The sequence below is a fragment of the Apodemus sylvaticus genome, chromosome 17 (assembly GCF_947179515.1).
Source record: "Apodemus sylvaticus chromosome 17, mApoSyl1.1, whole genome shotgun sequence".
Classification (NCBI taxonomy): domain Eukaryota; kingdom Metazoa; phylum Chordata; class Mammalia; order Rodentia; family Muridae; genus Apodemus; species Apodemus sylvaticus.
Window position 1 is genome coordinate 16,009,902 of NC_067488.1, and position 22,104 is coordinate 16,032,005.

The 22,104-nt window shown below is 35.8% G+C and overlaps 1 protein-coding gene across 3 annotated transcripts in view; it reads right to left on the reverse strand.

The window, feature by feature from the left end:
• Csmd3 (CUB and Sushi multiple domains 3) overlaps positions 1-22,104 on the reverse strand; it is a 1,209,570-nt gene that overhangs the window by 260,141 nt on the left and 927,325 nt on the right. For all 3 annotated transcript variants that reach the window (XM_052161507.1, XM_052161506.1, XM_052161505.1), the window contains one exon: positions 15,754-15,948. In XM_052161507.1, the coding sequence (XP_052017467.1) occupies positions 15,754-15,948 (195 nt within the window). The remainder of the gene's footprint in view (positions 1-15,753; positions 15,949-22,104) is intronic.

The following is a 22,104-nucleotide window of genomic DNA, read 5'->3' on the forward strand; positions in this document are numbered from 1 at the left end:
GAAATCAAAGCACAGTGATATTAGCTACTGTAACTTGTTTTATCACCAGCAGAAATTACAGCCATCATTATTTTATAATCATAGTGGCACATATTTCAATATATTGTTTGTGTTCCTCAACACTGCAAACTACAGTCATTATTACACCTAGTGCTAGAAGTCATAATAAAATGTGTATATCAGAAGCAGAAGCATGCCAATTTTTGCTCAAGTACTTATGTTTATCATCATAGATTTGAGCTGTGCTCAACTTTCTTCCGAGAAGCTTCATGTTGCAGAGGGCAAACACAGACTCGTAGCTGGTCAAGATCTAAGAATTAATGACTGCTAGGGCTCAGTCATTCATGGAAATCTGTGCCGCACCCTGTGTTTAAGGTTCAGAGAACACAGTGAAAGAGGAATCAAGAAGAGTTTATGACTAGAAGATGAGGAGGGGTATATAACAGTCTGGCCTCCGGACATGACAGGGCTGTTCCACACATAAACTCACAACATCTGCAGTTACTCTCACAGGAACAAGCTGTTCACAATTCCAGCATGGATGAAATAGTGGTTACACCCCTATCTGAGAAATTAGTAAGTGATGATGACTATGGATGGAGGAAGAATCACTTTTGTTTTTATGCATAGAGCACACATAGGTTTCCCTTGATGCAATAGATGTCCTTCACACACACATGTATGAGTACACACACACACACACACACACACACACACACACAAACATGAGCTGCTCTAAATGGAGTTAGTAGATTATAAAAAGAAAATTATATGGATTTGGGAAGGTGTCGGGCAATACGTTCTTGTGTTAGATGTCCTGGAGAAAGGGAGTGGTAGATGGTGATCAATAAGATACATTGTAACATGTATGAACTTTTTAAAAAAGAAAGAAAACAAACTGGCAAAAATGAAAAAGAAGCACAAAACAGTTTTTCACAAAAAGTTTTTCTTGTGTCTATGTGTTCTGTGGTTACCCATGTATGTGCATGAATGTGGATGTCCTTATAAAGGCCAAGTGTTGATGCCAAATATCTGCTTCACTTTATAAATTAAAGTCGAATCTCTCCATTGAACCCAGAGTTTGCTACTTATCTATTCTGTGTTCCCAGGTTACTCTGCAGTTATCCTGTTTCCAACAGGCTGGTTAGTACCCTTGCCTTACATATAAGTACCTCTTCTGTGACATCCTCAATCTCAGAAGCATGGTCAGTCTCAGTAGCTGCTTCTCCTTATGCATTCATTATTGTATTTGCATCCTTTGACACCTATACTGAATTATAATTTCTGTTTTTTCTTTGGGATTAGGCACTTAAATGGCACTTCTAAAAGAGCACTCAGGTTTTGTCAATGTGTACCAAGTTTAGAAATCTGTACTCCAGTTATGATTCTTCACCACCTTGCTTTCTGTCATACATCTGCTCTTATCCTCCAAAGAATTTTTTCTCATGGTTTTGCTTTGTCCTATGAAAATCAAGAATATTTTATCTGTATTTGAGACTCACTTTTTTCTTTCATTTAAAATATATCAGTTTCCTGAATCATAAAATTCCATGAACTAAGCTTGGAACTGGAGAGAAATACCTTGTACTTGAGTTGAGGTGAGGCTCTTTAGAACTACCTCACACTCCACTAACATTTCTGACAGTTCAGTCTAATTCACTGAATTGTGTGCTGAGGAGGGGACCAGAGTCTCAGTTGCACACATAGCTCAACTTTGCCTTTGTATAAACACAATTCTTCCTTAGGAATCTTAGAGAAAATCTTGGAGAATTTTGATCACTGGAGCTAAAAATGTAACTTAGTAAAAAAAAGGAAGGGAAACATTGACCAACTTTAAGTTGATAATATTTTACTTGAAACTACTGTTACTTTATATTATAAAGTGAACCAGCTAAGAGGCCACTAGCACCATCAAACTGTGGATCTCATATAAGTAACATGAGACAAAAGACAAAAACAAAAATGCCAACTGGATTCTCATAGAATCACGATAAACATAATTCTTCTTTTCTTCATTATTAAGCATTAATAATTCCCATTTTTTAGAAAAAGTACTAATTATTCTAGGATGGAAACAATTTCTATATCACAAAAGGTGATCTTGAATTTTTCAACTTTCCAATTACTAGAATTACAGCCATCTATCACCAATGCTGGAAAATTTTGCTTTGTTTTAATTCCTATAAAACTTCTTAAAGGAATGAGAAGATTCTCTTTACTCTTTGTATGTTCTTTTGCAGATTGACAGTAACCTGTGTTACATTATGCAGATGTATTTATTCAATAATGACATAGCTTTCACTAACTTTTAGGTTATGTAGAAAGAATTGTTAGCAGGATTTCTATCACCGGTAGAAGTAAGATTTGACAAAATTTTGTCTTATTGCTAACAACATTTGAACGTCTTCATGACTTTAATGTTATTGCTACTAGACTTTTCTTGCTTTAGCAATAAGGAAAGCAATCAATGACTTAATTCAACGTTCTGGATTTTTTTCTCATTTTCTACAAAACTAGTAACATATTATAAGGTACCTTTGAAGTTTAAGATAAATACAGATTTTATGACAGTTTAGAGTTGAGAAGATATGAATATGACAATGATTTCAAGGGCATGCTTCCATCCTTCTGGAGATGTGGGTCCTATGTGAGCTGAAGCACAGTGGTCACAAAATTTGTGCAAAAATTCACGTAATTAAAAGCATTGATTTTCAGGAAAATGATCTGCACAGAAGGTGTTCCACATAGTATTAATCCAATGCATTAGAGAGATTTACGTGCAATATGATGTATAGACTGCAATGCTTGAGGCAGATTCTCTGGATAGATAATGTATTTGTGAGTGCCTGGAAAATGGCAGGTCCTCAATAACATCAGCTTTTCATTTTGTTTCCTTTTAAGTAATATTTTTCACTCTAATATGAAAACAAAGCATTCTTTGGTTTTATCCTAGTGTTGTATTTTCACAGCACAGAATATGTTGCATTTACTAATGTATTCTCAGTGTCTTCTATCTGTAAACACAATTACTGTGTGCTGTTGATGAAAGGCAGATGTGGCTAATGATGCTGAAAAATTGTTTAGGAGTACAGCTTGATTTTGTGAACCTTTCATCTTCATGATTTAATTACGTCAAAATTTTAAATGACAGCAAATTCTAGAAGTCTGAGGGTGCTAACTAGGTAAGCTACATATGCATTTATAATGGAATACTACACTAGAGTTTTGTATAACTCTAAGACCTCTGGAATAAGAATTTTAGCTCAGACCTACAGGGGTGGAGGTGGGGGCAAGAAAGGATCGTCCCCACGCCTGTCATGTTGATTTCCATTCACCATAATGATTCCTCCAAGTTTTCCTCTGATTTCTGCATGCAAGTGAGTATGGCCCATATGTATACACATACAACTGAAGCAAGATGTAATTAAAAAATAGATTTTTTTTGTTATCAAGTCCCATCTGAATAAAAGATTTATGAAGATTTGTTTAGCTATTTAAATCTTCAATTATACAAGCAACATAATTTCTTTAAATTTAGGTCATAAGAGGTTTCTAATTAGAGATCACACTGAAGTTAGAAATCTTTAAATTTTTCTAGTTTTCTCTTCAAATGGTAGGGTAAGAAGGTTTTTTGTTTTTTGTTTTTTTTTAATACTTCCAAGGTGAACAATGGAGTCAGGTGGCAATTGGGTGCTTAATCTCAATATATTTATACATGACAGATTTATACATTGTTGTTGAGTGAATGAACACTTACATTATAATATAATATTTACATTAGTATTAATGAAATAAACTTATTTTATAAATAAATTTATTTCAAAACAAACAGCAGTGTGTATTTTCAAAAGAATTGCTAGCACTATGGCTAAAAGGTACCTATTAAGGTCATTAATTTTTACTCAAAGTTACATGTGAGAAGAAATGTGAAAACACATTTTAGGCATTTAGTTAACGGTTTTGAATAAATTTGTCTTAATTTGACTTCTCTATATAGCCTGAAATTATATTCCAGAAATAAGTAAAAAACCTTTAATCTAACCGCCTGTTTTTGATAACACATATCATTTTATAAGGTATTTTTTTAAAAAGTGGTTATAGTTTGAATATGTTTGTCAAGCTGAATTGGAAATACAACACTCAGAGCACATCTGACAGGTAGGTCCTCTAAGAAAAAATCAGGATTGAGAGCCCTTCCCTCTTGTACAGAATAGTACTATTATCACTGGGCTGAATTTTTATTTGGGTACTAAGTTAATGAGAAGAGATGAGACTGGGTACTCTCCAGGCTCCCTCTATTTCAAACTTTACTTCCATCTTGAATCTTGCAAGAAGGCACACACTTATCTTACCCCAAGGCACCCTCGTTTTTTACCTCCACCTCTGTCTTGTTTCTTTCAGGAAGGCCTACACTTGCCTTTTTTTCCTCTGTCCTCCACTGGTATACATGTTCCAGCAAGCAGGTCTGATTAAAATGTGAATTTCACATGTAAAATCCAGATATAAAAATTTCAAGTTCTAACACTATGCTAAGTATATGTATTCTCACTAAATAACTTTCAAATATTCTTTGTAGCTGTACAAAATGTACTGAGGTACCAACAAAAATATTCCAGGCATTCTTTTTTAAAATTAAATATATATTTTATTTACATTTCAAAATGATTTCCCCTTTTCTTCCCCCCCCCCACTCCCCAAAAGTTACATAAGCCCCCTTCCCTCCAGGCATTCTTAAGTTGTAGAAATTTTAAAAGAAAAACGAATAAAATCCAAACTATATAAGATCATAGAAACACAGTAAGTATTTAAAATCATGACTTTGATGAACTACTAAGCCATCTCTCTAGTGCCTATCAGGATAAAGATATGCTACAAAAAAACTGTTAAAATAAAAAATATTTACTGAGTATTAGTTTTGTGTTGAGTTTACACATCACTATACTGTGATTGAACATATGTTGTCACTATGGAAACCACATGCAGTTATTCAGTAACTCAGTGTTTAAATAGGGCCCCATGAAGGCCAGACTGGCTTCAAATTCTCAGTGCATCCAATTTCAAATAAAATCTAGTGGATAATACAATAGGAATCAGGTAAGCAAGATAAAAGAAATATCTCTTGCCACACAAGAGGCAGGCCTGAAGGAAATAAATGAAAGTAATGAGGGTTCCTAAGCCAATTAAGAACAATGTGCTAAGCTGATTAGTAATGTGATCAAAGGACAGTAAAAAAAAAAAATCCATTCATGGATCTAGTATTCCTCAAGTAAAGGCAGGAACTTTACAATGAAAGTTCTCAGTGTGCCAGACACTTCCATCCTGTCTTCTTCACTCATTCATCCAGAAGGAGGGTCTAGTTATGCCATCTTAGTCCATCTTAGCTAGCCTGTTTGCTAACTTTCTTAACTCAAATCCCAGGAACAAGAAGTCCTACAGAATGACATTTTGTGAATCCTTCAGAATCAGACATCTGCCAATTTCATCAACAAAACTCATTTGATAATATTAGAAGTATAGCTTTCTACTGTGTTAAAAATCTAAGGCTTGGGCTAGAGAGATAGGTCAATAGTTAAGAGTGCATTTCTAGGGGTCCTGAATTTGATTCCCAGCAACCACATCTTGGCTCATAACCATCTGTAATGGAATCTGATGCCATCTTCGGGTTTGTCTGAAGACAGTGACAGTATACTCACATATATAAAATAAATAAATCTTAAAAAATAACAACAAACCTGGTTGATGGTTTTGTCCCTGGGAACTCTGGGAGTACTGTGTGACTCATATCATTGTTCCTCCTATGGCGCTGCAAATCCCTTCAACTCCTTGGGTCCTTACTCTAGCTCCCCTGCTTGGGACCCTGGCTGAGAGTGTCCCCTTCTGTATCTGTCATGCACTAGGAGTGGTATAACCGGGTCCTCTGGTAATATCATGCCCAGTTTTCTGAGGAACGGCCAGAGAGAGCTCCCAGGGACAAAAACATCAACCAGATAGTACACATGGGTATTACCCATGTCTCTAGATGTAAAGGCAGCAGAGGATGGCCTTGTTGGACATCAAAGAGAGTAGAGTTCCTGGAAAGGCTCTAAGCTGCAGTGTAGGGAAATACCAGCACAGGGAAATGAGAGGGGATTGATTGGGGAGCAGGAGGAGGAGAGATAGCTTATGGGTCTTTTTGCGAGGGGGAGCAGGAAAGGTTAAATCATTTGGATTGTAAATAATCTATCTAATAAAAAATCAATAAATTAAAAAATGATGTTGTTTCCTAAATGTTACTGAATTGCTACGTTATTGAGTAAAGAACATTGCAAAGGTAAAAAGATAAAATTGCCTATATTGTCCCACCTGTAAAGCTCTTCATTTTGATTTTAATCCTTGTGTATAAATGCTTATAGATGCAGGGGCGTTGGTTTTTGTTTTTGTTTTGTTTTGTTTTTTTGTTTTGTGTTTTTTTTTGTTTTTTGGGTTTTTTGTTTTGTTTTGTTTTGTTTTGTTTTGTTTGTTTTGGATACAGGGTTTCTCTGTATAGCCCTGGCTGTCCTGGAACTCACTTTGTAGACCAGACTGGCCTCGAACTGAGAAATCCTCCTGCCTCTGCCTCCCAAGTGCTGGGATTAAAGGCGTGTATTACCACCACCCAGCTATGTGCAGTTTATTTATCAGGAATGTATTTTAAACTGTTTGTTAGCAACAACAAAAACAGCAACAACAAAAAAAACCTACGGGTCACCCCTGATCAATCTTGAAAAACCCATCTAATGCTGTAATAAAACGATTATGAGACAATTTTTCAGAAGAGATAACTGAATACTTGAACCTTATTATGTTTATTTTTGTTTTCTTCACTTGTAACATGAGGACACTATCATTTCCTACTCTTGAGATTATAGTCAGCCTTAACATCTCTTTGTAAATTAGTTGGACCCATCTACCTGCTCTTCTAGACTTTCCTCTGTAAATCTAGCCCTTGCTTGTCCATGTCCCATCATATTATAAAGGGTCATGATCCATCGCTATATTTTTTGATAATTTACTACTAAACTCATATCACATTTTATGGTTTAATTTCAAATTTCTGAGGACATTAATGTACCTGGGGCTTTTTGCATATCAGAGATACTTTTTTTTTTTAAAGATTTATTTATTATATGTAAGTACACTGTAGCTGTCTTCAGACACACCAGAAGAGGGCACCAGGTCCCATTACAGATGGTTGTGAGCCACCATGCGGTTGCTGGGATTTGAACTCAGGCCCTTCAGAAGAGCAGTCACTGCTCTTAACCGCTGAGCCATCTCTCCAGCCCCCAGAGATACTTTTATTATGGGCATACAGTTGCAATTTCAGATATAGATGCTAATTCCAATCTAATATCTATGAATCAGGGCAAAACTAACTACGATTTTTTTAAACTGCAAGACAACTGTTAATATTTAAAAATAAGTGAGAAAGATGGTCAAGCAAGAGTTGAAAGTATAATTTTTGATGCTTAGGTTTATGTCAATTTGAAACAATCTAATTATCTGGGAAGTGGGAATACCCATTGAGAAAATAACATCATCCAATTAGCCATTTTAAGAAAGTTTGTGGGTCAGGTTTTTAAATGATAACTATGGAAGAGATCATATCCTATTATAGGGTGTGTCACCAATGGACAAGTAGACATAAGTTATAGAGATGCAGGCCATTAATTGTAGCACATGAGAGGCAGAGGAAGGTAGATCTCTGTGAGTTTGAGAGCAGCCTTCTCTAAGCATTGAGCTCCAGAATACCCAAGGTTACACAAAGAAATGTGAGCAACCCAGGAAACCAAGTTATTAAGGAGCTTTCCTCTCTGGTGTCTCCTTAATTTCCTGCCTGAACTCCTTTCCTTGATTTTCTTCATAGTGAAAAGTAACAACAACAAAAACCCTTTCCTCCCCAATTGATTTTGTTCATTGTGTGTATAACAAGAACCGAAAGCAAAACTAAGACAACATTTAAGACTAAGAGACCATTAATTGCAGAAGATCTGAGTGGGAACAGAAGTGTATGGTTAGATGAAACAACAACACTTGACAGAGCATCTCCATGGATGCAGAGAAAAGGAGAAGTAGTGTGTTGGGGCAGATGACGTGGACCTTAATATTATAACATATTTAGGTTTGCTGTTGTTTGCTTTTGTTTTGATTTTGGTTTTTTTTTTTGCACAGCCATTGGTGTCTTTGAATTCATGTTTTATATAATACTGTGCATGCTTTAAAAGTCATCCTTACTTTCATAAATGAATACATGCAGAATGGAATAGAAAAACCGTCTAACTGAGAAGTTATATCTGATAGAGGACTTAGTGCTCTAAGCTAACTCACCCTTTCCCTTCTTATAAAATAAGTCAATATGATTAAGTAGAATAAATCCTATATATATGTATATATATATATATATATGTATATATAGAAAGAGAGAGAGAGAGAGAGAGAGACTGTCCCTATTTACTTAATTTCCTGTCTTAATATTGAATGAGGTTTATGAACAGTGCTCATACTTGACTGTTATTTTAATCCCATATGTTTGTTCGCAACTACATTTTTGTTCAGCAGATGCTTCTGAAAGTACAAAGCAAGGAATTTGTTTCTAAGAACAATTTTTTATGTTAAATTCAAGAAAATTATGGGTATGCATGTGCTGTTCTGTTGCCTTTTAGTATATGTGATAATCTCCTGTGATAGACTTCAGGGATTCTCATCACTGAGCAGAAATTACAGCAAAATGCAGTTGTTTTGGAGCCATTACTGACAAACATAAATCTTAATGTGTCTATCCTAAGCTCTTTAAAACATAATTTTGAGATTTGAAATGAATATTTAATCCTAAGCAGAGATAATAAACTTGCCTTCTAAAACCGTAGAATTTTGAAAATTCCTGTGAATCTGCTCTAACCCATAAGTTTTCTTTTTATAAGAGTCTGTATATATAAATTAATGTCATATGCTTAGCTGGAATTAGCAGATGACAACTCCACAGCACTTTATGTTTTTCTAGGGTGAATCTCAAAAAACATTAAGAAGACAAATAGTTGTGTTAAATAACAAGGTGGCTGAAGTCTCACATTAAAAAGATTGCACAAGGTGTTGGTCTCAATACCCAACACACTAAGACAAACAGATATACAAATATTTCTTTATTTTTGGCATTATGGACTATATTCTATCAACTAGGCAACTATCAACAGTTGAACATTAAAGTATAGCTTAATATGCACTGACATTGTTTTCAAATCCTTAGGCTCCTCATGGTAGATAAGATCTAGCATGAAAAGGAGCATATGGGAGCAGTGACCTAATTCTCCAGTAGTATTAAAATAAGGAACAGTGGCATGAACACTCTAACATGTAGCAGACACAACTGCTACAACAACTGGAGAATATAATTGGAAGACAGAAGAGGAGAGAGTTGTTGCCTTTCTATCAAAGTCTCAATTAATGATGTCACACATTTACACATCAAGTTGAATCACAGAGAGTTTCATAAATATCTGAGAAAGTTTATTACAAAAACATATTGTCAAAAATGATTACAAGGGGCAGAGAAGCTAATCATTGAATTAAATATAAGTAATTTTGTAATGTTATTTAATAACCCATAAATAAAAAATTTTCTCCTAAAAATACCAATTTATAAGAACAATGAATTTTCCTGGAGCTTTTACATGTGACTTGGGCAATAATTGACCCTTATATGTTGTTATTATATCACAAAGCCATCTAATGTTATATATAGCTACAATTAAAGAAACAAATAGGTTTCTGTTATCTTTATTCTTTAAAATATTTTTACTCTCTGGAGTCTAACTTCTTGAGTTCTTTGTATATCTTGGATATTAGCCCTCTGTCTCATGTAGGGTTGGTAAAGATCTTTTCCCAATTTGTTGGTTGCCGCTTTTTCCTATTGACAGTGCCCTTTGCCTTACAGAAACTTTGTAATTTTATGAGGTCCCATATGTCAATTCTTGATCTCAGAGTATAAGCTATTGGTGTTCTGTTCAGGAAAATTTCCCCTGTACCCAAGTGCTCAAGTCTCTTTCGCAGTTTCTTTTCTATTAGTTTCAGTGTGTCTGGTTTAATGTGGAGGTCCTTGATCCACTTGGACTTGAGCTTAGTACAAGAAGATAAGAATGCTGGAACAAGCATTTTCAGGACCAGGGACCTCTCTTTCCTCCTTCTTGGGAGTCATTTGATATGTGAACTGTGTCTTGGATATTCAGAGTTTCTGAGCTAATATCCACTAATCAGTGACTGTATTCCAATTGTGTTCTTTTGGGATTGGGTTACCTCACTTAGGATGATATTTTCCAGATCCAACCATTTGCCTAAAAATTTCATGAATCCATTCTTTTTAATTGCTGAGTAGTATTCCATTGTGTAAATATACCACATTTTCTGTATCCATTCCTCCATTGAGGTACATCTGGGTTCTTTCCAGCTTCTGGATATTATAAATAGGGCTGCTATGAACATAGTGGAGCATGTGTCCTTATTGCATGCTCTGGGTATATGCCCAGAAGTGGTATTGCAGGATCTTCCAGATGTGTTATGCCTAGTTTTCTGAGGAACTGCCAGACTGATTTCCAGAGTGGTTGTACCAAATTGCATTCCCACCAGCAGCATTGTAGGGAAATACTAGAACAGTGAAGTAGAAAGGGGTTGACAGGAGAATGGGCGGAGGGAAGAGGGCTTAGGCAACTTATGGGGAGGGTAAAAGCGGGAATGGGAAAATCATTTTGAATGTAAACAAAGAATATTGACAATAAAAAATTATTTTAAAAAAAGAAGATAAGAATGGATCAATTTGCATTCTTCTGCATGCTGACCTCCAGTTGAACCAGCGCCATTTGTTGAAAAGGCTACCTTCATTTCACTGGATGGTTGTAGCTCCTTTGTCAAAGATACCAGGAAGTGGGAGGGGGTTGATTTGGAAACAGGGGGAAGGAAGAGGGCTTATGGGACTTTTGGGGAGGGGAGATTCAAGAAAGTGGAAATCATTTGAAATAAAAATAATAAATATATCTACTAAAAAATTAAAATAAAAAAATATAGTGACACTGAAAATGTTTTACTTCATTTTGTGAGATAGCAAAATACATTGAATTATGTAATATATTTTCAATAACTTCATAAAATATTATAATTTAAACCATACAATATATTCCATTATCAGATATTCTATCTAAATAGTGAATAAGGACACATAGCTAAACTTAACATTTTAAAATATTATTTAATATTAAATATATCTAGGTCTAAGTTACAAATTTGCTTTCTCTAATTGTAATAAATATTAATTTCATATGACAAATTTATCTTCAAGTTATTCTTCTTATAACTTAAGACTTCACTGAACAAATTTGATTTGATTTCCATAAACTTAGTATTTGAGAAAGCTAAAAATAATATATGCATTTTCTATTAATATAAATGAAATATGCAAGTACTCACATATTACAGCATATAATGTTATGTTTATTACCAAAATGGAAGATATATATTTGTTCAATTGAATACAACATGCACTGCCAAATGAAATATGTGTCTCAGGCAGTTGTGTTTGTCATGGTACTGTTGAAAATCATGGCCTTGATGTACTAATATGCAATAGTTATCACATTCTGGGTCTCTATGTATACACTATGTATATATGCTTTGTCTACTAACTAGATCTTAGCTGTGTAATGAATTATTAAACATTAATCCAAAGTTCAACTTTCTTTGGGCTACTATATCAAAGGATTCCAACCTAGGCCAGCTGTGCTCTTGAAAATATATAATAAATATGGTATGCTTAACCGGGAATATATAAGTATTAGTTAGGGTTTCCAATGCTGTGAAAAGACACCATGGCCAAGAACTCTTATAAAAGTCAACAGTTAATTGGGGCTGACTTACAGGTTCTGAGGTTTAGTTCATTATCATGAAGGTAGGAATCATGGCAGTGCTGATAGTGGTGAGAGTTCTACATTTTCATTCAGAGAAAGCCAGGAGCATACTCCAGGTGGCTAGGAGGAGGGTCTCAAAATCCATCCCCACAGTGATATACTTCCTGAACAAGGCCCACCTACTGCAATAAGGCCACATCTCCCTGTGCCAAGCATATTCAAACCACCATATTCCATTTCCTGCCCCCATAAGCTTGTTTACATAAATGAATTTATATGGGCCATACTTAAATATAGCATATGCTAAAACATTTAGCCCAACTTCAAAACTCCCCATAGTCTATATAAGTCTCAACAATGTTAAAAGTCCAAAGTTCAAGGTTTCTTCTGATGTTCATCCAAACCCTTAACCATAATTCCCTATAAAATCAAAATAAAAATGCAGATCACATATGTCCACCAGCACAGGATAAACATTACCATTCCAAAATGTCATAGGGATGAAATACTGTACTAAAGCAAGACCAAAAGCTAGTAGGGCAAAATCCATAGTCAGCATCTCCAAGTTTGATATCAATGCTTTCTTCAGATATCCAACTGCTTTCTGCTTTGATGACTGCAACACATTTCTTTCCTTTGGGATAGTTCTACTATCTGTTAGCAGCTTTCCACAGCAGATAACCCTCAGCTCAGGCATCGCTAACATCTTGGGGTCTCCAGAGCAACTTCTAGTCCACAGCTTCTTGTTCAGTGTTTGGGATCCACACATGATCTTCTGGACTCCTTCAAAGGGCTTAGGTCATTTCTCCAGCTCTTCTCTCTGTAGTACTCCAGGATCTGGTTGACTCCAGCCCCCTGCAGCTGTTCTTGGTGGTCATCCCATGGCACTGACATTTCAAATACAATGGGGATCTTCTGTTGCAGCTAGGTTTTACCAATAGCCCCTCATAGGCTCATTTCTTTCTAAGACCACTTCAGTACTGGGCTGTCAACTGCAACTGAGGCTCCATTTTCACCAGTGACCTTCCATGGCCTCTCACAGTGTTAAGCCTCAGCAGTTCTTATGACTCCTTCATCTTTTCAAAACAGGTACCATCTGGGTAACTCTTAGACATTGCCAAGTACAGCTGTAGCACTAGGTAAAGACTTGGCTATCTCTGGAACACAGCTTCTTTGTGCACACAGAAAACACTTCCCGAGATTGCACCTCAGTGATGCTGGTCTCTTCTTAATCACAGATAATTTCTTAGCTCCAGCTAACCAGCATCAATATTTCCAGTAGTCCCTTCCATTCTTGCTTCTAAAGCCAGAGCCACGTGGCCAAAGTTCTGCTAGTTCTAGAGAGTTGTGCTGCTTGCTGGAGCTGGAACATGCTCCCTCCCTTGTTCTAACACATTATCACCAGCTTTCTGTGTTCCAGATGCCTCACTCCCTAAACATGGCTTTCATGGAACTTGCTCTGAAAACTAACCTTGAACTGAGAAATCTGCTTTTTTTCTGTCTCCTGGAATTAAAGGCATGTACCACCATGCCTGAGCCTAAGCTTTTTATGGCCACTGTGCCTAAAGATCTGGATCAAAAGCCTAAGTCTTCCAGATTCAAAATCTGGATTAAAAGTGTGCCCTCCATTCCTGGATTGTAATTCAATTCAGATAAAAAGTTCGAACTATTCCTTGTTCAATTTCAAACACAAACAATAAGTTTAGTTGGGTGAGTCCTTGCCAAGATTAGATCACCAGCCCCTTAATTTATTTCTCTCCTTCAACACAGGATTCACCTCTCCTTTATTTCCTGGTGCCCTTTAATTTCTTGAACCATACATTTGTTTTTGTTTTTGTTTGTTTTTTAAGGTGCAACTCTTAAGAGTGAACCATCATGATAAAGTCTAAACTTGGCTGATTTGACACTTCTTTTGTCAATACCATGATTTGAAATCTCTTTACCTCTGCTTTAGGCAGGATCTAGAGATGAGGGGAAAAAGCAGTCACATTCTTCACCAACACATCAGAAGAAAGATCTTCAGAGTTCAAATCTCCCTTAGCAATGATGTTTCCATATTCTTATTGGATGGCCCATTAAGCCTCACTTAAAGCAATCCCTGTCTTTCCAAATCCAAATCCCAAAATCCACATTCCTCCAAACAAAAACACAGTCAGGCCTATTAGAGGAATGCCCCAGTTCCTGGTACAAATTTTGTCTTAGGAACGATTTCCATCGTTGTGAAGAGGCACCATGACTAAGATCTTTTGTAAAGGATCACATTAACTGGGATTGGTTCTGAGGTTCGGTCCGTTATCAGCAAGGCAAGAAGCATGGCAGTGTCCATGGTGTCCAGGAAGGCATGATGCTGGTGAGAATGAGATTTCTCTATCTTTTTCCGAAGGAGGCTAGGAACAGACTGTTTTCTAGGTAGCTAGGGGTGAAACTCCATGCCTACCCAAAAGTGATACACTTCCTCCAGCAAGGCCAAACCTTCTAATAGTGCCACTTCTTAGGCCAAGCATATTTAAACCACCACAATGGGTATTTCTAAATATTTTTGTTTTAGAAAGATTCACTTACCAATTTATCACTAATGTTCAACCTATGACTGAGCTACCTCACTAGATGATTTTTTTAGTTAATTGTTTATGAGTCTGGATTTTGATATTTATTCCAGGTTGACTGAAAACTGACATACCTCCTTTTCCTAAATTCTGAGATTACATCCTGGTATCAGAATTTGGCTCTTAATTTCTTACACAAACAAATTTGAAAGTAAGTATGAAATATCTTGATTTGATAGGTAAGAGAAAACAAGCTTAAAGAGATGAAATAACTTGGATAATCATACATAAATAATTATGACGGTAATTATTCTTGTGTAATTATATTATACAATAATAATTAGATGTATGTTAGACTTTGATAATCTATTCATTTCATCATCACATCAAAGACTTTTTCTTTCTCTATTTCATTTCTTAAACTAAAATGTAAGTTAATATGTTTACTTTTACAGAATGGACCAGTGCACACATAACCAAATAGATTCATGGCTATTCACACATCCATTTATGCACATGATCACACGTATATCTATTGTATTTGTATATCTGTACATACAACTAAAAATTCCCAAAATAAATGTTCTTTTGCTTTGTTTTGTTAGTTTAAATATATTCCTTTTATATTTATAATTCAATTATATTTGATTCAATTCTATATCTATTATAAACTCATGGTTATGACTAAATGGCTTGATTTTATGACTCACTTGTTGTACTCATACTTGGACATTCTTTTCCAGATGACATCATTTTCTAATAGCCTGTGTGAACCTTAGCATAGTGCATTAGGTCATTCAACTGACTTGCAGGTCTGTATTATTGTTCTACAGTGAAATCTTTGCTTGCTCCTGCAAGGCCTTTTTATACAGAGTTGTATGCAAGAGTGTATTTTTCAAATACTGTAGTATTATTACTCTTTAGATACCTTCTTATTTAGAGAAATACATATTGTTCTGTTCCTTGTTTCAAATAAATTTTCACATCAATAACGTGTTAATGCATTTATTTAATTGTGTCAAATTATCTCTTAGTCCAGATGATGCAAAATAAACAAAACATTTTAAAATACCTGTGCCTTGAGACAACTTCCTTGCCACATAAACTTTGCTTCCATAGAGACAGCTAAGAATATATGTACTCTTCTAAAGAATTTTCTTACGAAACTCACTTTTCATTACTTCATAAATTCTTTTTATTGACTATAACACATTGGTACCTGCATTTTAGATGAATGACTTTTTTAAAATACAGAATATTTCATGTAATCATAAAAATTTATCAAAAGTTATATTTCTTACCATGACAACTTGGTAGGACTCTATTCCATCCAGGTCTTCCATCATCGCCCATGATACAAGTAAGTGTTGAATAACCTTGGAGAACATAGCCAGCATCACAGTAATAGGTGACTGTTGACCCCAATTTATAATCCATTCCAAGTCTGGTACCATTCATTATATTGCCTGGATCAAAGCAGGACTCCCGAAGTTTTGCTGTAAAACAGTGTCAGTCTATTAATAGCTTTGATATACAATGTTTTCTGTGATTCTTTTATAGGATGCTCATCTCCTAAAGAACAGCACCTATGGCAATTCTGTGTTTAGATAGACCACAGCTGATTGTGTAAAAGAAAGTCTTGTGCTACAAGGTACAATCTGGGTACATTTAAATCTGATTCAAGTTCAGTGACTTTATCTCTTCTGAAGTCCAGGCATAAACACATGCACACACATCCACACAGTCACAGAAGTTCTTCCTCTTTTATCACCTTCAGGGTTCACACTGGGATAGCCTCACAAAACAAGGTATGATGTGTCCATGGGTCCCACATCTGTAAAGTCAACTTACCAGGAATTTCTTTAAAAGCAACACAATCCTGAGTAAGGTAACTCAGACCCAAAAGGACATGCATAGTATGTATTCACTAATAGGTGGCTATTAGCCAAATAAAAAAAAAGCAAAAACAAACAAACAAACAAACAAAACCAACAAAACCCACCAGAATACTCAAGATACAGAATTCAAAAAGTCAACAAGCTGAAGGGCCTAAGTGAGGATGCCTTAGTCCCATGTAGGAGGGAGAAGAAAGCAGTCACAAATGGGGAGGTAGAGAGGGACCTGGGAGGGAAAGTAGACAGGGGGTGGGAAGAGGAGAAGGGAACCTGATCTGTTATTAGGTGAGAGGAAAGGACTGAAGCCCTGAGGACCAGCAGAAAGAATGGAAACAGACAACCTCAGGAGGTAGGAGGTTGGGGGGACCCTCCAGAATACACCAGAGACCTGAGAGGTGAGAAACTCTCAGGACTCAAAGGAAGAGACTTTATATGAAATGTCTTACAGTAGGGAGAGGGAGCTTACTGAGCCCACCTGCAGCAGGAAGACAGGGAATCAAATGCGGGAGATGGGGGCCATCCTACAGTCACAACTCTGACCCATAATTGTTCCTGTCTGAAAGAACTACAGGGATGGGAATGGAGAGGAGCCTGAGGAAAAAATGGTTCAGAGACAGGTACAAAGTAGGATCCAGCTCAAGGGGAGGTCCCAAGGCCTGACACTATTACTGAGGCTATGGAGCACTCACAAAAAGAGACCTATTGTGATTGCCCTAAGAAAACCACAACAAGCTGCTGAAAGAGTCAAATGCAGATATTTGCATCCAACCAAAGGACAGAAACTGCTGACCCTTAGGGAAAAGCTGAAAGAAGCTGAGGAGGAAGGCAACCCTGTAGGAGGACCAGCAGTCTCAATTAATCTGGACCATGGAGATCTCTCAAACACTGGACCACCAAAGAGGTAGCATACACCTGCTGATGTGAGGCCCCAAACACATATGCAGCAGAGGACTATTGGGTCTGTGTTCAATCAGAGAAGGTGCACCTAACTCCCAAGGGACTTGAGGTCCCCGGAATTTAGAGGTCAGTTGAGGTAGGGGTGGGGGCATCCTTGTGGAGACAGGGGGTGGTGAAGAGGTATGCGATGTGGAACAGTTGGAAGGTGGACCAAGGTGGTGGTGGTGGGGATAAAATATGGAGTGTAAATGAATGAATTTATAAATGAATGAATGAATAAATAAATAAATAAGAATCAAAAAAGCAACAAACAAACAAAAAAAACAAAACCAAGATACAAAAAACAAAACAAATAAACCAACATTGCAATTTTAAAAAGAACAGTAAGATAAACTTTCTACACAAATGAAACAAAGTGTTGCCAGTCACTGTTCAAGTGTCTTACACTTTACAGGTCCTAAGGGTCTACCTGTGTGAGTATAGTTCATTTTAGATACCATTGTGCAATGTGTACTTGGTACTAAAATACTTATATCTGTACTGATCTTTACAATTTCTATTCTTCATCTCTAGAAAGTACAGAGTAATAGCGATGTATAATTTTATTTTGCTAGGTATGACAAGCAATATAAAATAATGCAATGTGTTTTAGCACATGTGTATGACTGTGCTTGTGTGTATGAGGGTATACATGAGCTGTGAACAAAACAACAGTTTTACAAGGGACACTAGTATTATTAAAATATAATGATATTTCCAGAAAGTCTTGAAAACAGCGACTGAGAGACATACTGGAACAAGCATGTAGTTTTAGTATGAATTATTCTAAAACTACCAGTTTTAGAAAAGATCCAATAGGGTGATTACTGAACTAGTTCAGTAAAATTGGACTTTCATGTATGCAGAGGCTAATTTTCTTATTTTGTAAGAGTAATTTTCTTATTGTGTCTATTCACTGTGAATAAGGAAGAAAAACACAGTGCAATTTTAAAAGAAACAGCAGCCTAACACTTCTCTCAAGTTGAAGTTAATATGTGAGGAAAACGAAGATTTGAATTAATATTTCAAAATATTAATCTATTTTGTGTTAGTTTTGCTAACATTGTTCTACAAAGTATACAAAACCTTCCTGAAATATTTTACTTTCAATAACAAGGCATTCAAACTATGGTGAAAATACATTGGCTTTTCTCAAGAAGTATATTGACATATATACATATACAATATATATATGACATATATATATTGTATATATACACTGTATATATACATGCGTGTATATATTCAGTATATATACATATATATGTGTATATATACGTATACTATTGATTTTGCTGAATTTTTATTTATTGCTAGGTTCAATGTGAATGATATAATTTATCTTAAGATTTCTATGCATTTCTAAAAATCTTGGTGCACCATTTTTAAAATAAGACTGCCCTTGTTTACTGCCACATGTGCCATAGCATTTACATCTGGAAAAACTGGAAACACCTGATGCAAGTTATGAACCAAGAAACATTAGAATTATTTTTTATGAATACTCTATTATGTTGGCTTTCTTGCAATGAACAAATCAAAGAAATGAGTTTTTCCTTCTATTTTCCAAGTAAAATATGTTAGGTGATAAAAATTTTTTTCTAAGTTTCTTCTCTGATATTTTAATTTACTCCTTATAGAATGCACACTGAGAAGTAAGATGAATTTGCATCTAGCTAAGACAAGGCAAATAGGCTTCATCTCAAGTAGAATTGCAACGCTATATGGAAAATGGTTTCATAATAATATTTGAGAGGACTGTAAGGAAGAGATACTTAGTTTTCAGAGTAACTAAGCTACAGTTGATTAGCACAGTTGCCCTGAGCATTTCTATAAGAAAATATTCCTATAACTCTGTGGCTTTTGGGCAATGTTTCCTAAATTAGAACCCACAGAAGAACCTATATCTCGTAGAAAGTAATGACACCCTTTCATTAGTTCTCTCATCTTTCCCGTCCTTCTTCCTTTTCTTCTTTGCAGATGTATGCATAAACTGTTCACCGAGTGTGTGTGTGTGTGTGTGTGTGTGTGTGTGTGCATGCACATGTGCATGCATGCGTGCATGTGTATCTCTAGCAATCTATCTATCTATCTATCTATCTATCTATCTATCTATCTATATCTATATGTATATCTATATATATTCAAAAGCTAAATTCTCCTGAATAACAGAGAGGAGCAATAATTTCTCAAGTTTCTTACTTCCCAAGAATGTTACTATAATATTTTCCTAATTATCATATGTGAAAGCAACAAACAAGTAAACAACTAAAAAAATTTTTTTTACAATGCTCAAAATCGATCAAGTGACAAAGAAATCATTACATAGTTCCTTTGTATATGACTACTCTAAGCAGTAAACATAGGGGTGTAAATAAAATGCAGCATTTGGCTCTTAAGATTCCTTTAATATAGTATATGCAGAAGTCTTTAGTAGACAATAGGAAGGAGGAAATTATGCCTTTCAAATAATACCTCAAGGTAACACTACGCAATGGATAAGACAGAACTAGTGAGATGAAGTGGAATCACATTTTTGATCAGTCACAAGACTTTAGGTAATTTACTTAAACTTGGTTTTTCAAAAATGTTATTCATAGATGGAAATGATTATTACTGCATGTTTATTCAAAATGAGCCTGAATATAGGTCTATTTAAAAAAATAGTTCTTTATTGTTCCCAATCAAGAGAAACCATCACACCAACAGGCTTGACTTATGTCATTTGAAATTATCATCTAGAATACAAGATTGATGCTGAGAACTGGTGACTTTTAACATGTTACCAAAGTTCCAAAATAAACAATTAAAAACAAAGAAATAGAAATGAAATAGAAACAGAGCAGAGAGAAGCAGAAGTAACTCTGCTTATGTGGACTGACCAAAATACTACAAAAGTTTTATAGCAATAAAAAGGTTTAACTAATCTGAAATATATGAAGAAGTTATTAACTGTCAGCATGCCTTCATTCTTAAGAACAACCAGAAAAATCTAATAATAAAGACATTGCTTAATACCTGTTAGGTCTATGACATTTTAATTAAAGTGAGAAAGAGATTAGAGAAAATTATAAACCATTACTGAAAGACATTAATGAAAACATGAGTAGATTGAGAGACTGGTTGTATTAATAGATGAGAAGATTAAATGTCATACATCAATTTATTCCAAAATGATTTATTAGTTCAACATGGTGGCAATCAAACGCAATGTGTAGAAGAAGCTTAATGCTAAAAATAAATTTGAGGTTCAAAATGTTGTGACAGGCATCAAGGGCAAAATTAAAAAAGAAAAAAATACTAAACTGAACTAAACTAAAAACTTGTTCTGGTTAAGGGCTCTTCATAAGTGCATTGCCTTGGGCTTGGTTACCAGGTGGGGGAGATACTGTTGACATTTCCAGAGGTGGGGAAAGCAGGTCAAGCAGGACAAGGGACACACATGGCCTGGAGGACTCTGATGGCTTCTCACACTAGTTCCCTTGTCTCTCTTTGCTTCCAAACTACCATAAGGGGAGGAACTCAATGTCTGCAGAAAAGGCAATCGTCCTGCCTAACCCCTGTTCAGTAGCCAGGGGAATATGACCAGAAAACACTGAAGCCATCATCTAAAATAAACATTTTCTTGTTTTAATCAAATCTGTTGATATTTTGACACACCAATAAAAAAAATAATGATCTGACTTACAGAAAGTATACTTTATCATGGCTGTCCTACTGTTCTGAAACTCTTTCTGTCTAAAGACAGAAAGAGAAGTCAATGAAACAGACTATCAGGACACAGGGATGTGATAGTTGACACCAGTGCCATTATCCATCAGAAAGTGGTGCTAAAGCACTGGATTAGTCACATAGTAAACATAAAATTATAGTACTGGCTTACAGAAAATAAACTCACATAAATTAATGACTGAAAAGTGGAAAGGACCGCTTTAAATACTACAACAACTACAAGAAGACATTTGTATGAAACTTTGAAATGAGAGTATGTTTTTCTTTTATTAATGTTTTAAAATTGATTATTTTATTTATTTACATTTCAAATGTTATCCCCCTTCCCAGTTTCTCCTGCACAAATACCCTATTGCCTTCCCTCTACACCTGTGTCTATGAGGGTGCTCACCAACCCACCTACCCACTCCTGCCTCAGCACCCCAGCATTCCCCTATGCTGGGTTATGAAGCCTCCACAGGACCAAAGGTCAGGGCCTCTTAGGGGATAGATATAACAGGCTCCTGTCAGCAAGCACTTTTTGGCATCAGCAATAGTGTTTGAGTTTGGTGTCTGCAGATGGGGTGGAGACTGGGCCTAGAATGGATGTTTAAAGACTCCAAACTCCAATAAAGAGCTCTAACCCTAAATACTCCTTGCCTGTGCAAGTAGTTGGCTCACTCTTCTAAGGACAGGCCATTTATTACCTATCCCTGTAGAATGGATGCCCCACAGAATGCTCAAGGTTTCAACTGAAATCACATTTTAACCATAACTTAAAGGTTTAGTGAAACCCTGTCTTCAACAAGGTTTCACATACTCCAACAAGGTCACGCATCCTAAACCTTCTGACTAAATATTCAAATATATAAGCTTATAGAGTGATTTGTATTTAAGTCACCACAATTAGAAACTATCAAAATATGCTTGTGCATTTAAAAAATGAAAAGTTAAGTACCAAATCCATGTTTGGGAGGACATACGTTTTAAAATTACAAGGCTGAAAAGGAGGCTGTGAATCTGAAGTGTTATCAGTCCCATGGTCAGAGGCCATGGGGCAGTTTGGAGGAAGGAAGGAATGAGAGTGTAGAAATGGCATAATCTCAAAGA